General features: G+C 35.1%; 1 protein-coding gene across 3 annotated transcripts in view; it reads right to left on the bottom strand.

The window, feature by feature from the left end:
• HDAC9 (histone deacetylase 9) overlaps positions 1-18505 on the bottom strand; it is a 718836-nt gene that overhangs the window by 405396 nt on the left and 294935 nt on the right. For all 3 annotated transcript variants that reach the window (XM_039220715.1, XM_039220713.1, XM_039220714.1), the window contains exons 4-6: positions 18281-18431; positions 17158-17284; positions 14526-14647 (exon numbers count right to left, since the gene is read on the bottom strand). In XM_039220715.1, coding sequence (XP_039076646.1) covers positions 14526-14647; positions 17158-17284; positions 18281-18431 — 400 coding nt within the window. The remainder of the gene's footprint in view (positions 1-14525; positions 14648-17157; positions 17285-18280; positions 18432-18505) is intronic.

Genomic DNA, 18505 nt, shown 5'->3' with positions numbered 1-18505 from the left:
TTATTACACAGAGGCAGTGTTTACATGGAAATAACAAAGTCAGCAAAGAAAATTAAGGGAGCTAAATTATAAAAGATTTCAACATCAGGAAAGAAAAAAAAGGGTTTGGAAAAGCTTCCTATAAATTGGAGTGCTTACAGTGACTTTTGAGAATGAGTAAGAAACTCAGACCTGAAGAGACCACTGAAGAAAGTCCCAGGGCATATATGAAAATAACATAATATTTTGACCAAGAGATTTAATAGGATCAAATTAATACAGATCAATGAAACCAGGGGCTGGATCTTGGAAAAGATCAATAAAATTCATAAACCTTTCACCAGACTAATCAAGAAAAAAGAGAAAACACTCAAATAAATTAAATTAGAAAAGAAAGGCAAAAAATAAGAACGGACACCACTGAAACACAAAGGATTATAATAAAATTATGAAAAATTATATGCCAACAAATTGGACAACCTAGGAGAAATGGATAAATTCCTAGAAACATACAACCTTCCAAAACTGAATCAGGAAGAAATAGAAAGTTAGAACACACTGATTACTAGCAATGAAAGTTAAAATTGGCAATCAAAAATCTCCCAACAAACAACCGTTCAGAACCAGATGGCTTCACTGGTGAATTTCACCTAATGTTTAAAGAAGAGTTAATACCTAACCTTCTCAAACTATTCTAAAAAAAGCAGAAGAGGAAAGAAAGCTTCCAAATTCAGTCTATGAGGACAGAATTACCCTGATACCAAAACCAGACAAAAACACTACAAAAAAAGAAAAGTACAGGCCAATATCCCTGATGAACATAGATGCAAAAGTTGCCAAGAAAATATTACCAAACTGAATCCAAAAACACATTAAAAATCACTCAACATGATCAAGTAGGATTTGTTCCAGGGATCCAAGGGTGGTTCAATATTTGCAAACCAATCAATGCAATACATCACACTGATAAAAGAAAAGACAAGAACCACGTGATCATCTCAAAAAATGCAGAAAAAGCACTTGACAAATACAATATCCATTAATAATAAAAACTCTCAGCAAAACAGGTCTAGAGGGAACATACTTCAACATAATAAAGGCCATCTATGAAAACCCACAGCTAACATCAGACACAATGATGAAAATAAAATCTCTGAGGGTCATGAACAAGAAAAGGATGCCCACTTTCACCACTTCTATTTAACATAGTACTGGAAGTCCTAGCCACAACAATCAGACAAGAAAAATAAATAAAAGGCATCAAGATTGGTAAGGAAGAAGTGAAATCTGTACTATTTGCAGAAAACATGATAGTAAAAACAAAGAAAGGGAGATAGTGTTAACAGAATCAGAGGTGCATTTTAGAAGGATAAATGCTGGTCAGAGTTCCATTCTCAGTCCAGATCATTTGAGAACAACTGTAAATTCCATTCAAACTTCCAGGGTGAGCAAGTGAGGCAGTCTTGCCTCCTACACGCCTCAGTGCAATCTGTCTCACTGTGAGAGTGATGTATTCAGGGTTGGTACAAAACCCAAGCAGTTCAACCAAGTTAGTCTTGGTAATTTATCAGAACTACTTGGTAGAAAGTGTTTGATTTGCTGTTTTGTTAAGCAGCTAAGAGGTAAGCCTAGGACTGTACTAGTTTATCCTTGTCAACATTTGGAGGGAGCATCTAATAACAACATGTGATCACACTGAACTAACATCTAAGCACATGGAGACTAGGCAAATTCAGTTAAAAGAACTACTCCAAATACTCTCTCTTTTTTTTTTTAAGCTAAGCTACTTTGTATTGGTTTCTTGCTACTTAAAATTAAGAGTTCCAAAAAAGCATAATTTTGTTCAGGCTTAGGTGATATGATTTAAAAATGCTTCTAAGTCTGTGTCCAAAGTCAGAGAGAAGAGTTTGCTCTAACTGATCAGTAATGTCTGCCCTGGGCATCGGAAGGATTTTGTAGTAACACTCAGGCCACATTTGTGCCTGCTTTAGTCTATTATACTCAAGCTGTCCTATATGATAGTAAACAGCTACACATGGATATTTAAATTCAAATTTATTGAAAATTTTCAACAAAAACATATCTCCCCAGGCATACTAGCCATATTTCTGTTTAATTTCAAATGGCTACACGTGTCTAGTGGCTACTGAATTGGATAATACAAATATAGAATTTTTACACCATTATTTTCAAAGAACCACATAAATACAGCTGTTGCAGGTAGTAAACGCTCTCTGAGAATTTCTTCTGTGTTACCTACTTTAAAATATATATAATAAAATTAAAATAGATAATTCCAATTAAATTTGCTGAATGCTGAACACTAAAAAGATAATATCTCAATATCTTCCCTTATCTACGTTCTTCAGGTAGTTTGGACCTTACCTTCTACTCAAGAATGTTTATAATCTGGAAATGTAAAATGATAGTTCCTCAAGAAGTAAGGTGGTCCAAATGCTATGATATATTAATTTTAAATAAGTTTTTCTGGAACCTACTGTATGTGCCTCACTCTGAAGACTGTAAGCTCATCAATGACAAAAATCCTTTTTTGTATATATTGATTTCTTTACTACTCACTAAGAGGCATAGCAGAAAGCGTGGTTTGTCAGATATGGAATGAAGATGCTACAAACACTCTCTTCAAGGACATATTTACCATCTAATTGGGGAAAAAGAAGATAAAAATAACAGTATGAAATATGATATCTATTAATTAACATATGATTATCAGCTTTTATAACAAAAATTATGGAGAAATGGGAATATAAATAAGGAAAATATCAGAATGAAGGTAACAGAATGAAGGTCTTATAAAAAATGACTTTTGAATTTATTTTTTATATGGATAGATGGTAAAGAATGTATAAATCTTGAGATAAAGGAAGAAGCTCTAATGCCCCCTTTTTAAAAGGGAAGATTGGGAAACAAAAATAAAGGTAACACTGGCTGGGTAAATTAAGGCCACTTGATAAAAGATTTTGCATGTCAGGATAAACTTTTATTATATGCTGCCTTAGTACACAGATAGTTTTTGAGCAAACAGATAATAGTTTCCTCCAGATTTCTTTGCCATAAAGGACACTTTCACTTCAAATAATCCAGTGAGTAGCTGAAAATTTAAAGAAAATACAATTGCAAACATTTCACCATTTATTTTCTGTCATCTTTTAATTTATTTCATTAAATATATCTAGATATATTTAATTCCATGCACATATTTGCATGGAATATTTTCCCCAGTGTTTCAAGTCATAAAATTGTGAATATTATAAATTAGGAGTCTTTTTTTCAATCATTCTCATGATTATACAGCAGATGGCTAAATGCTTTTAAAATCTTAATTATTATTTTTTGCCAATTTCTCATTCCAATCTTATCTAAAATGTCCTGCCTGTTTCTAATTGAGCATTTTATGGGGAGTGAAAAATATGTCATTAGATTTTGTTACAGTTAATTATAATGAATTTGAGACATAATTCTGAAAAAGCATCATCATTTATTTCTTATTTATATGGTTTTCAAATTATTAACATTTTCTTATCTTACTCTTCATGAAACATGATAATATGTTTCCTTTTTAGACTTATAGACATCTATGAATCATTTGCTCCAAATCTTTTCTTTAAGAAATCTGAGATCTAAATCATGAAGTGCTATGTTTAAGGTCAAATATTAGTGACAGGGTTAAGACCATAGTTCCAGATTCCTTTTACCATTCCAAGTCTTCCATAATTATATCATATGGTTACTACTATTAATTAGTAGTTAATTCCATTAATTACATACCATCGTCCTCAGTAACTCACACAGGTAATATATACTGAGACTAACACATCAGCCACCATGCTGGAAGCTTTCATGCAATATCTTTATTGCTTATAATAATTCTGCAAGACAAATATTTTCCATACTTGACATTTGAAAACACTGAGGCTCAGAGACGTCCTTTAACTTGCCCATGGTCACATAGCTCTAAGTGGTAGCACTATGCTGTAATTCTCAGCCAGATCTAATTCCAAACCATAAGATTATTTCCTGTGCTTTGTCCTTCTAGGGTATAATAGCTTTTTCATACTACTTTTCCCTACAAACAAATACTTTGAATTAGATTTTCAAAGTTCTTACAAGGTTGTTTAATTATCACACAATTTGCAATTGATACTTGCTCTTGGCTCTAACTAGTTATCATCCATATTGCGCATACAATCTGTGAGACCAGCTTCTTGTTTATTGAATTGTGAAACTTCAACCATTTTGTTCCTTGATTTAACCTAACCACAACTAACTTTTGAGTAAATGATTCTTTTTTTTTCCTAATAGTTTACTGTCAAATTAGTTTCCACATGACACTCAGTGCTCATCCCCACAAGTGCCCTCCTCCATGCCTACCCCCCCTCCCCCCCACATCCATCAGTCCTCAGTTTTTGTCATCATTCAAGAGTCTCTCACGGTTTGGTTCTCTCCCTTTCCCCCACCATTTCCCCCCTTCTTCTCCTCCTTGTTACTCCGTCAAGTTCCTCCTAATCCTCCTATACGTGCAAACACATGGTATTTGTCCTTCTCTGCCTGACTTATTTCGCTCAGCATAACACCCTCAAGGTCCATCCACATTGCTACACATGGCCAGATTTCATTCTTTCTCATTGCCATGTAGTATTCCATGGTATAGATAAACCACATCTTCTTGAAATCAAAACCACACTGAGATACCACCTCACGTCAGTCAGAGTGGCTAAAATGAGCAAATCAGAGAACTCTCGATGCTGGCGAGGATGTGGAGAAACGGGCACCCTCCTACACTGTTGGTGGGAATGTAAACTGGTATAGCCCCTCTGGAAAACAGTGTGGAGGTTCCTCAGGAAACTAACAATAGAACTCCCCTAGGACCCAGCAATAGCACTGCCAGGAATTTACCCAAGGGATACAGAAATGCTGATGCATAGGAGCACATGGACCCCAATGTTCATAGCAGCACTCTCCACAATAGCTAAAACATGGAAAGAGCCTAAGTGTCCATCAACAGATGAAAGGATTGAGCAAATGATTCTTAACAACATTAACTTCTATGTCTTTTACAATTTTTAAATTTAAAAAATAAATATAAATTTGTAGTTTTTTCTCTATCACAAGAAATCCTACTATTCTAAACCATTTAATTTAATTTTTAAGTTAATACTATGGTAATTTATCAATTGTAGTATGCATGCACAGTCACTAAGAAAAAAAATGCAAAAGCAAAAAAAACCCATTGCTGGTTGAACTTTGAAAATACCATCGATTAGATCCATTCAGATTTCAGAAATGTATGTTTAAGAAATGAGCATTTTAGAATCAATGAATAGTCTAAAAAGTCTAACTTTTCATAAAGTGATTAACTCTATCAAAAAGTCTGCTTTAAAAAAGTAAATTATGTAGAATATTAAATCCTACTTTAAAAAAGAACTAAATTTTCTAATTTTTGGAGAGCCATGAATGGTTTTCTTATCATATCAAACCTATAGAGTTTGATAAAATGAAAAATGAGGAAAAACATAGAAAAAAATCATTATAATTACCAAATCTTGCTTACATAGTAGTTTATACTCTGTTGCAACCCAAAATTTCATCAACTTTACTTTCAAAGTACCATAATCAAGAGGGTGTTGACTCCTATTAAGGAGAAGATGACATACAGAAGAGGACAGAGAAGAAAATATTATAGAACAAAGCATTAGGCAAAGACTTCAGCACAAAGTATTGGATTCCTTTCAAAATGATTTTAAAATTATTTCAGTCTATTCTGCCACAGTTTTTAGCACATGAATTTGTTAGTCATGACCAAGCTGAGAAAGACAGTCAATCATTTATGTTAATCTTAAAAAATCTATTATAAATAATTGATATGAATTCTATTACTTAAATATAAATCTGTCACCTCGAAAAGTTGCCAAGTTGTGTTTAAAATTTTTTAAAATATTTTACAGGTTTAAAAGTCAATGGCTGACTTCTGGTATCAACTCTGATACATAAAGAGCTTGGAAATCTTCACTTCCATCCTCACCACAAGAAAAAAGCTGAGCAAAGTAAAAATCAAAGGGGTTTTCTTAGATCCTTCAGAGAATAGAGGTCTCAGAGCAAACTGGTACCCTGAAATCTGGAGAGCCAGGACAATACAGAAAAATCACAGCTGAGATCAGCTTATAGGAAGCAGAAGCCACTGGAGCCAGTAATGGGTAGGAACATTTAATGTCATTTTGATGAGTTGCTAGAGACACAAATTGATGGAGGCTGATATGGACTAGCTCACTCCCTGGATCTAATCTCAGGGGGAAGTTACACATTCATGGGTTTTACGTATAAGAACCTAACCAGGTTATCTCAGTGAAGATGAGTGAAAAGTCCCTTCCTATATAAGTGAGGGCAAGGAGCAGGGATGGAAGAGGGGAGAAAAGTAACCATTCTGAAACATCCCCAGGGAAAAGATAACAATTTAAAAATCTGTACATGACAGAAAACCTGCCCTGCAAGGGATAATATTTTACCAGATCTTTACTTGACCTGGAGGGAAGAACAATTAACCTTCTCCAGCACCTTCTAGCCTTTCTGTCTCTCTTAAGAAAAACAGTTCTGAAGGTCATGGATCACAGATTTAGGTCCATTAAGAAACTTAAGTTTAAGCACAAGATTATAGAAAACTGATGCTTCCCAACAGTCTAACCACCACATCAATATGGTTCCAACATAAAACAATAGATTATAACTAAGAGAGCAGTAAATTAGACTCCATTTTCCAAGGGGTTCTTAGGGAAATCCTAAGAAAGGGGAGGAAAACAAAGTCTCTGTCAACTACAGCTCTAGTAGGCATTAAAAGCAGTCCAATTCCAGCCAGATTAACATAAAATCTCACACTGAAAGCTTAACCACTCAATTTGTGTTTTCTAATATATCAGATCCAACTTTCAACAGAAAATTGCAAGGCATGCTAAAAGGCAAGAGAAAACACAGTCTAAAGAGACAAAGTAAACATCAGGTCAGACTTTGATAGGATATCAGATGGAGAAAAAAACTTTGAGTACTATGTGAAGGGCTCTAATGGAAAAAGTTGACCACATGCAAGAACATACGGGTAAATGTAAGCAGAGAGATGCAAACACTAAGAGAGAAAAGGAAATGTTTGAAATCAAGAGCACAGAATGAATGCCCGTGATGACCTCATCAGTTGACTGGACAAGGCTGAGTAAAGAATCAATGATCCTGAAGATATGTCAATAGAAGCTTCTCAAGCTGAAAGGCAAAGTGAAAAAAGAACATAATACCCTAAAACTCTGAGACAATTATAAAAGATAGACTATATGTACAATGGGAATCCCAAGATAACAAGAAAGAAAGGAACAGAAGACTATCTATATGACTGAAATCCAGTGAAAACTCTCTAGGAATCTCAGGGAACATGGAACAGAATAATTCCACAGCTAAAGACCTAAGCATATCATATTCCAACTGCAGAAAACCAAAGACAAAAGAGTATCTTCAAAGAAAGCAGAGGACTACAAAGCAACATGCCCAGAGAATAACAAGGGTAAGAATTATATCAGATTTCTTGTCAGAAATCATTGAAGTGAGCAGAGTGTAACGAAATTTTTCAAGTGTTGTATGAAAGAAAAAAACCACAGCAACTTAGAATTCTCCCTCTGTCTCTCTCTCCTGCTTACATTCTGCCTCCCTCCTTCTCTTTCTCTCAAGAAAAAACAAACAAACCCACAGAAGATACAAAAAGAGGGGAAGTTAAAATTAAATAAATAAATAAACCAAAAGTAAGTATGATGATAAGAAAACAGTTACAAACATGGTGGTAATAATCTAAAGATATCAACAACCACTTTCCTTATTTTTTTTTTTTTTTTTTTTTTATTTGAAAGAGAGGGGTGGAAAGAATAGGAGCAGAGAAGAGGGGCAGAGGGAGAGAGACAGAGAATTCCAAGCAGGCTCCATGTATGGTGTGGTCTGGGCTCATAACCTGAGCAGAAATCAAAAGTCAGCACTCAACCTGCAGAGCCACCCTGGCACCCCATCAATAACCACTTTAAATGTGAATGGTCTACTACACTAATTAAAAGAGACTGTCAGAATGGATTTAAAAACAAAAACAAAAAAGGGGCATTTGAGTGGTTCAGTTGGTTGAGCATAAGACTTCAGCTCAGGTCCTGATCTCCTAGTTAAAGAGTTAAAGCCCTGCATTGGGCTTGCTGCTGTCAGCACAGAGCCTGCTTAGGATCCTTTGTACCCTGCTCTCTCTGTCCCTTACCTTCCCTCTCAAAAATAAATGAACATTAAAAAAATTTAAAAAATAAACTATAGTTGCCTATAAGAAAACGATTTTAAAAATAAAGACACAGATAATACTGCAAAATTACAAATTAAAACCAAAACAGGAAGCCATTATATACCTATTAGAATGTTTAAAATCCAGAAAACTGAAACTGAAAATACCAAGTGGTGGTGAGTTCGTGGAACAACAAGGACTCTGAGCCACTGCTGGTGGTTATGCAAAATGGTACAGTCACTTTGGAAGACAGTTTGGAAAATTTTTTTACAAAACTAAACATAGCTATCACACTCCAATGTGTTTACATAACTGAGTTCAAAACTTATCCACATAAAACCTACATGAGAATGTTTACAGTAGATTTATTCATAATGCTAAAATATTAGAAGGAACCAGGATGTCTTTCAATAGATAAATGGATGAACAAACTGTGGTTCCTTTATGCAGTACAATATTATTTAGCAATTAAAAGAAATAAGCTTTCAAGACACAAAAAGACATGAAGGAATCTTAAATGCATATCACCAAGAGAAAGAAGCCAGCTAATCTGGAAGGCTACATCCATTATACTATGTGATTCCAACTATATGACATACAGCAGAAGGCAAGGCTATAGAGACAGTAAAAATACCAGTGGTGACCAGGGGTTGGTCACAGGGAGGGATGAATCCATGGAGCAAAGAGGATTTTTAGGGCAGTTAAACTATTCAGCATTATATTGTAATGATGGATCCATGAACATGACCTTACGCATGTGTCAAAATCTAGAGAACTTTACAACACTTAAGAGTAAGTCTTAATGTAAATTTTGGACTACACTAATAATAACGTACCTAGTGGTTCATTAATTATACCAAATGTACCACACTAATGGAAGATGTAAGTAAGAACAGATATTGGTGGGGGAGAGGAATAAATGATATGGAAACTCTCTGTACTATCTGCTCAGTTTTTCTGTAAATCTAAAACTGTTCTAAAACTTAAAGTCTAATAATTTAAAAATAGAAGTCAGGGGTGCTTGGGTAGCTCCATCCGTTAAGCGTCCAACTTTAGCTTAGGTCATGATGTCACGGTTCGTGAGTTCAAGCCCCGCATCAGGCTCCGTGTTGACAGCTCAAAGCCTGCCTCAGATTCTGTATCTCCCTCTCTCTCTGCTCCTCCCTTGCTTGCATCCTGTCCCTCTCAAAAATAAACATTTAAAAAAATTAAAAAATAAAAGTCAAGGGGGAAACTAAAACTCAGTTTGGCCCCAGTGAACACAAAGCATCAATTAGTGTTCCTCCTATGGTGGGTGACAGAAACAAGTCTGCTGCTATTTTTGGATACCATATTTGGCTCTGAAATGCTAGGCAAATACAAAACTAACAGACCCTTTATTCCAATGTTGACAGTAGTACTGCAAGCTGCACACAGCTTAAAAAGAATGTTTGTCCCTTTCTCTCCAGTTACTTGTTTTATCAATAAATGTGGCAGAATGTCAGACCTTAAAAAGTCTTCCTTAACAATAAGAGGTTTAGTTTTAACTTGATAAAAATACATGAAACTAAATTTCTTCTCAACTAGAAACCTAAAATTAACCAAGCACTCCTTAAAATCTTAGGTAGGATCCTAAGCTCATTACATTCAATACTTAATGTAATTTCCAAAATAACTATATGAACCAAAGCAATAATTATTTGCATTTTACAGATGACCGAGCCATAGGATAAAGAGGTTAAGTAAACTTCCTAAGATTGAGGATCCACATTTCAAGTGAGTAGGTGAATTCAGAGCCTGTTGTTACTGTGCCACATTGCTTTTTGATTCTGGGAAAACTGGTGTAACTTTATCACAAAAGAAATATCCTAACAATTTTAAGCGAGATTGACTGCAACAATGAAATGAACAAAGAGTACTAAAGATATGTATAAATAATCCAGTTTTTGTTGACCTGGAATAATTTTCTGAGTGATATTTTTAGAGGCATAAGCACTATTTTAGTGCTATCTGTGCAGAAATGTATGTACGTGTCCATTTGCGCACACAAGCCTGTGCGTTTGTATCATGAGAAAAACACAGAATTAGAAAGACAGAATGGGGGGAAACTGATTTTAAAATGTAAGATTAAAAAAACCTCCTTGTATTAATTCTGGATTATAATAACTCAAATAGGTCACCAAGGTACCACAACATAACTTGTAACTGCTATTCTGAGAGAGATTTATAAAGCTATATATCTCATTTCTGTCTTCTTTCCAATTTACTCAGTGTGGAAAATGACACTGGCCTTCCAAAACCTTAACTTGTGTTTGGACCCCTTCCATTTTTTAGTCTTATTCTAGTGTTGCTGACCATTAAAATGAATATTTCAGTGGGGCTGGAACAGCCCTATTAGCCCATGCCAAGCTTTATATGGCCTGCATACTTTAAGAGGTTAATCTAGCCAGCCAGTTCACTTTGCTCAAAAGTATTAAATAAATGGAATGACTGTAACATTCAAAGAAAGGCAAAGTTCACTAGGTAAGACCCCAATAATATAATGGAGCATAAAGCTTCTAGAATTTTTTACCATAATATTTTATGAAACATATGTACACACTCACTGGAAGTAGAATCCAATTCAAATGGTTTTGAAGGTCAGTTCAAAGTCACCACATATGCAGTATCTTTGTGAGAAATATGTACTATTTCAAAAGTGCCGGGTCCCAGAAGCTTCCTTTCTCTATTTTATAGTTTATTATCAGTCTAGAAAGGTACTATATTGGGGGGGAGGGGGGGAAGTCACCTACTACACTATAATATAATTTGCAGCCAAAACATAAAATTCAATAAAATATTAGAAATTTCAGTATCAACAAATCCTTCTCTTGTGGAATAAAAAGAAGCACAGAAGGTAATTCTAAAAGGAAGTGCTATTTTAAGTGTGGGCAATAAATATAAAAATTGAAAACAATTACTTCATTCTTAACTTCACATCTAATTATGAAATCCTTTAGTATTCATTGTTGTGAACCAATCAAAAGACTCTCAATTCCTGTATTTACAAGAAAAATGAATTAGAAATGGGCCTGATTAGAAATACCTATTTGTATTATTCTGATGTTTCCTAAATGCCCAAAGTCTAAGAGCAACTAGAATTCTCCTAAGGGGAAGGAAGTAAAGGTCCACTTTGCATGACAAAGGTCAGATTTCTGCAGACAAATGAAACTTCTATGGGTGACAGTTCCTAGGTTATCACTGTCGGTCTGGGTCCTAGGAGGTCAAGAGAGGTTCCAAATTCTGCTCACTGCTTCAGGGACACCCCTGGGGCCACTTTAATCATTTTAAGATCATTAAAACTTTTGTTATTCTGGCTCCAGCTTTACCCCCTTAGATCTCACTAGTGCATATTGGCAATTCAGTCCTGATGCAGGTTAAAAAGAAATGGAAGGTAATGTATATAGTATTATATGCAGATTGAAAGAGAGAACCTACTTATTTAACAACTTCTTTTAAATCCAAGATTGAGTTCAGTGAAATTCTAGTAGACCACAGAGGGTGATAATCAGGTCCCAGTAGAAAAGCTTGACTCTATTATAGCTATCCTGGAATTTACACTATATGATCAATACCACTACTCTAGATCTCATTTAATATGAAGTAGGTTTATGTGAAAATTATCTTAGTTTCCCCAGTATTACATACATTTAATTATAACTACAGTAATATTTTGTTTACTTTTTTGTAATAACTATTAAGTCATAAACATACAACAAATGCTAAAGTAAAAATTACTGCTTGACTATATTTCAATGATCTTTTAGTGTAAATATATGCCTAAACTTTCACAGAGTGGATTGGAAATATACCAAACGGATCATATTGATAAAAGTTAGAAGAAAGTTCTGTTCTGCTTATTTGTAAGTGGAATACTTTATATACCTTAAATACTTTAGATAATACATAGAAAACAACTGTATTTAATGATATTATACTTCTCTTAGATGATGGGAACTGAATTAAGGGACATTTTGAAACTCCTATACAGACATAAAAGTGTGACGGCTGTTCAAGAACTTCATTGGTACAATGCTTAAAAAAGCTTGGTTTTACAAATCAAAGGCCAAATGCTTCATAAATGTCAGATTTTCAATACAAAGGAAGTAAACTTAAAATACCAGGCAAATACAAAAAACATAACACTAGCAAAGACAAGGGCTGTATCTTTTCACCATTATTATATATCACATAGACACAGAAAATGTTTTTCCTGATTAGCACACATTTGAATTAAATGTTGTCACATACATACTGAGCAGGATTTCTCTTTGAATTCTGTTGTGGACTGAGAATTTTTACAAGAATAAATTAACAGCTTGCTAGTCATTCCTCACAGAGAAAAAATACTAAACTGTTCTCATGGAAACTGGGACACAAAGTGTGGGTTTTTAGTACTTGTTCTGAAGTATTGAAAAAGATCAGATTTTCTTTCTGGATGCTTTACTGGCTCCAAATGCCACTTCTTTTCAAAGTCAGTGTCAGTTCTGCAGTCAGTTTTCAGTCTCCCAGTGGTAAGAATATATTCAAAGGCTGTGGGCACAGCAGGGTAGAAGTCTTTCTCCATGAATGTAACTATATCACTCATCAGTAACCTCCTGCTATAAGGGGACTTATGTTTTCTTTCCTTTTAGTGACTCCTTGGGCTCTTGAATGCCAGTCACTGCCCTGAGACCTGGGGCAATATTCACATAATCTCTGTCAATAGTTCCTACACATACCACTGGTGCAACTAAATGTCAAGACAACAGATCAAAGTCTGCACATTCTAAAACTCATGTCCTTTATGGATCAATTTTCATAAACTATACTCTATGTTTTAGAAATACATGGAGGCTCACTCTTTGCTTTCTTCCTTTCATCCCAGAGAAGTTTATTTACATGAAAGGCAATCTGATTTGTACATAATAAGGTGAAATTCTGATGTAATACATAAAACTCATTCTTCCCTTTGCATAGTCTCCTTGAGGCATTTTACTTCTTGAAGCATTTTACTCTACCTATTGTCATATAGTAGAAATGCAAAACTCTGTGAGCTATTAAAATTAAAAGGCATGGATTGCTTTGCAATACTTTACCGTCCTACCCCCAGTACCTGGTACATAAGATGGTAGGTAATAAATTCTTACTCATGATGGATTTTATTTCTAAATTTTCATTATGCATAGGTAAATTATGACACGATATAGCTTTAGCGTGGTTTTTACAATCCATATCCATTTTAATTATTCAAGATTGCTTAGGAAAATGAATATAATTATTTGAAATCATTTCCACTCTGTAGATTTAATATACAAATTACATACATCTATACTTCTTAAGTAGACGTGAGCAAAATACAACAGACAAAATTATCTTCTCTGAATACCTTTTCAGGCTAATTCTGGATAAAAAAATTTTTACACTTACAATTTTCTCTAAAAAACTATTATTTGAAAACATTAGGTTTAGAATAGAATATACATAAATGCTATTTATGCTTATCTCTAGCTAAAGTTTAAATATATTTATTACAGGGGTAAGAGCATGTAGCACATTAAATAAGCACATATCAGAGGGCTAAAAATAGAGAAGACAAGAAAACAAATACAAGCCTTAGAGCCAGAAGGCAGTTTACTAAACTCCAAATAGAAGTTTCATTGTCCAAGTTCCCCTAAGCAAATTTTTATGTAATTATATGAGAGTATTAGGTACAAACCATCCCTCCAAGTTCTCTTATAATCTATGAGACATTAGGCAAGTCACTTACTCAAAAGGTAGCCTTGGCCTTACATGTTTTTACCACTTAAACAATTAAAATTTATGGATTTTAAAATGTGTGAGGAAAAGAAAGTTTATTCTTCCCAGTTTTGTAATAAATGGTTGAGGCTCAAGAAAAATTTAGATAAATGGAGGAAATTACAGAGTTCCTCATTAGTGGAGAAGATTTATATATTTTCTAAGAAATGAAATTTCTATTTTCCTTAATTCTACTCTTTGTTGCTAGTATGATAATAATTTGTACTTCCAGGCATTTCGATTATGCGATACATCAACCAATGTTGACAATGGTGTGTGTGTGTGTGTGTATACACATGTGCACATATTTGTTCATGCTAAAGGCAGGGGTGGAGAGGGCATAATAGCTATGATTCAAATCCTTTGACTTTCCTCTAGAGGCATGGCAAAATGAAACTACAGGCATGTTATGAAGAGTAAGTGGAGTCTTGTTAAACCAACTTACCAGTTTTTCGAAGGGGGAAATCATCCTTTGCATCTTGTGCTCCTGGTAATGTGTATTTGTAAGATGGAGATGTTCCACTCAGGGGTGGAGAGCTTTGATCCAGTGATGTGTGGTGGGCAGCCCTACAAAAGAAAAAGAGGGTTCACCATTTGCTCTGGAGTTTTTACTGCATGTTGGTCAGCAATAATCAGTTGCACATGCTGTACACGTGTCTCAGCTGTGTTTATGTTCTTTCTTTTTAGTGTGTACAAGCCACAGCCTCATGTAACCAAGTTCACTTTAGCAGAACGGTATAGAATGCTGTAGGATTCCCAAGAATGACCACTGTGTGTGTGATCACATACTTATAAAGAAGTTTGCTTCACTAAGAGAGAATTTACCAAGAGCCTGAGTTTTGATAATCTGAGATTACTGTGCATGTTTTTGTAAGAGCCAAACCAGTAAGAATGTCACCAGCCAAATCCTTTTTAGTCAACAGGGTAGAATAACCAAAGTAAAAGTAAACATATAGAAAGATTCATTTTTGAAAATTGCTAGGTAATACATTAAAGTACATGAGAGTGACTTTTATACTATAGAGATAGTGCAGTGTCAACAGCCTCAGACCTCCTATTTCTGTAGCACTTCCAAGGTAAAGACTGGCAATCTTGTATTTCTTCAATATGAAACTGAATTTTTAAAATGCTTTCTCTTCCCTGCATAAGTATAGTGAAAGAGATGCAGCTGTATACTGGAGAAGAATTTACATAGAACATTGTCTATCCAGTGGATATAAACATCCATGATTATCATATATGAAGAAACCAATGAACAGGGCACGGTATCACCCACACGATGATTATTCTACCAGTATTACCTATTTAAATCACACATTCTCAAGAGTTAACTGGTTTAGAGGCTCCTGGGTGGCTCAGTCGGGTAAGCATCCGACTTCGGCTCAGGTCATGATCTCATCGTTCATGGGTTCGAGCCCCGCGTCGGGCTCTGTGCTGACAGCTAGCTCAGAGCCTGGAGCCTGTTTTGGATTCCGTGTCTCCTCTCTCTGATCCTCCCCTGCTCGTGTTCTCTCTCTCTCTCTCTCTCAAAAATAAATAAAACATTAAAAATTTTTTTAAAAAGTTAACTGGTTTAAGGGCACTCCATCAAGCCATATAATGAGCAAAAGCATTAAATTCTGATTCTATAAATTAATGACTTATGGTGTCTGGAGTTGGACCCTAATGAAGTTCAATTCAGTACAAAAAAGGACTGCTAAGTAATACTTGACAGTCATGTTTCATATACCCAAGGGGACAGCTAAAGAATTTTCAGCTGACATGTTGTTTGTATATAGTTGTTTCCCACTTAAAAAATGTATTATGTCTCCTTAAAATGAGCTTTAATTTAGAAGGAATATGAATTAGTTATAAATTATGTATGTAATTTTAAGTAATAAAATGGTATTTATTTCTAAATACTTTGCGCTGTTATCTGAACATATGAAAATTTTCTTCAGGGACTGGCTTTTCAAGTCAACTGGCATGTCTGATGGAAATTATGTAAACCATTAAAAAGTATTCATACAGCACTTTGCAATCAGCCTCAGTTGCCTTTTTTTTTTTTTTTTTTTTTTGAGAAGGGCAGATACTTATAAAATAGAATCAGAAGGGTAATAACACTTTCAATAGGACTCCTGGGATGCTTTCAGTCTCAGTATAGAGTAATCAAGTATTCATTCCCTTATCCTCGATGATGTGAGGGATCACAAAAAATGCAAATATAAAATCCGCTAGTCAATCAACAAACATATAAAATGAAAGCAATGACACTATTATCCATTAGTCTATTATCCAAATATGCTTTACCTATCACTGTTTGTCCTGATTTAAAAAGCACCACATTCTTCATATTTTACTGAAGGGAGAACTGTGTATTTCATAGAGGCTTTTCCCTGGCCTTGGGGAAACAAGGATGCATAAATCTGTAATAGCATAATACATTATGTTGTAAGCTTGTGTATCAGAAGCCAGTGTACTTATTTTACAGTGCAGCAAAAAATGAAGTCAGATGGACAGGCATAAACTAGTCATTGAAGACTTAGCTTTACTTAGTTCCCTTCATTCTTGTTCTTTCCTTTCCCTCCCTTGTCTTCCTTTTTTCTTTTTTTTTTTTTAGTTGAAAAGCTTCTGGTCTTTTAAAAATAGCTCAGATCTCCACCTCGTATCGAGCCAAGTAAAATAAAGTTTCAACCTGCCAAATCCTCAGAAATTATTGTAAAGATATCAGATGCACCATCTGAGAATAGAAAAATGCAAACTAGGAACTAATTTCTATGCCCCACCCCACATTTCTGTTATTCATTCACCAAAAAACAGATCTACTTCCTTGCCCTCAAGATGATACTTGGTAACATTCATTAAGCACTGCTCTCTGTGGCATACTTTACCACATTACTTCACAGGACCTTTCCAGCAACCCTAGAGGGCAGGTATTATTATTATAGTCTTTTTACAAGAAGGAGGAGAATTCAAGGAGCTTGTCCACGGCCACATAGCTGAGAACTGGCAGACCTCAGTTTTGTGCCCAGGCTGGCTGAACACAGAACCTATGCTCTTGACCCATGGGAATGAAAAAGGCCAAACACTGAACATACGTGTACCAGAGCTTGGGATGGCGGCTCACGGAATGATTTTTTCCATTAGTTGGAGTGTCTTTTGTTGCTGATTTACTCAACAGGAATTCTTGAAGCTTCTGCTTTACTTCTGTACTTGCCACTGCCCCTGAAACATACACATACAGAAACAGATGTTGACTTGGGGCTTTGTCCTTTCATGCCTCTGGAGTATTCAGCAAAAACTAGGAAGTAACAACACTTGGTCACTGCATATGAAGTTCTCCTATTAAATGAAGAAACCAGAGTCTAAAAACAGGCCTTTGGAAACAGCATAGTAATGTTTTGTAACTACTGCTCAAAGTGCCAATTTTCAAAGGACCTTTGATGATTTCTTTAATTGCTTCTGCAGAAAGGGGAGTTCCGGAATTAACACTAATTTTTTCATAAACTTAAAAAAATGAGGAATAAAACACTGCCTTTTAAAAATCAAGAATCTTAGGGGACAATATAAAAGAGTACTCAATATAATGACCTCTCCTGAATTGCTACTTTGAAAAAACTAACATTTTAAAAACCTCTTTTGAGCATTAAACAAATAATTATTGCTGACTGTTCCAGTTCTAGTCATCTGATTTTAAACCTTGCTACATCCTGATTTTGAACTGACCACAGATAGGGGAATTATTTGGATCTGTCTCCCTCTTGTGGATAGTTTTTTTAAACAAATGTTCTGCCTTAAATCTTCCCAAAGTCTGGGCACTCAAAAACTAAATGGAGGCAAGTCTTGACTTGCAGAAAACAATTAATTATAACTTGAGCAGGAGGAAGGCATAGTGAGGAAATGTGAAAGTAAGTTTATTATAAAACAATATGGCATAGCTAGATCGCTTGACTATAACCTTGTTTTTAAGCTTCAAAAACAACAGAAATAGCATCTTTGCCAAACAATGCTCTGTTTACTTCCTGAGACCCTCTGCAGACTGAAGGCAAAGAGATAATATGTGAATGTCAAAGATTTACATTTGAGTCCATAATTTATTCTTTGAATTAAATGCAAACAGTTTTGACAAGTTTAAATCCACTCTTTATCAGGCTTTTTTTCTGAATGACGATCAGCTAAACATGAGGGAAGAGATTCATCTTTTACCCTGGTGCCTCTTACTTTCTCGTCCTCTCTCTTTGCCTCTGAGAGGAGGAAGCTGTTGTTCTCTGCGATGCCTCTCTACTTCCTGTTCTTGCCTCTGCTGCTCCAGTTTCTGCTCCTTTTCTAGGAGTTCTTGTTGCTGTTTTATGGCTAGAAGTTCCTGTTGCAACTTGCGAGAAGAGAAAGACATGAGAGTGTGCAATTTCCTTAGGTTTCATAGTCATCACTGACCAAAATCACACT

Source organism: Hyaena hyaena, unplaced genomic scaffold (assembly GCF_003009895.1).
Source record: "Hyaena hyaena isolate Hyena2069 unplaced genomic scaffold, ASM300989v1 scaffold_904, whole genome shotgun sequence".
Lineage (NCBI taxonomy): Eukaryota > Metazoa > Chordata > Mammalia > Carnivora > Hyaenidae > Hyaena > Hyaena hyaena.
This window is presented reverse-complemented; position numbering and strand designations above follow the sequence as displayed.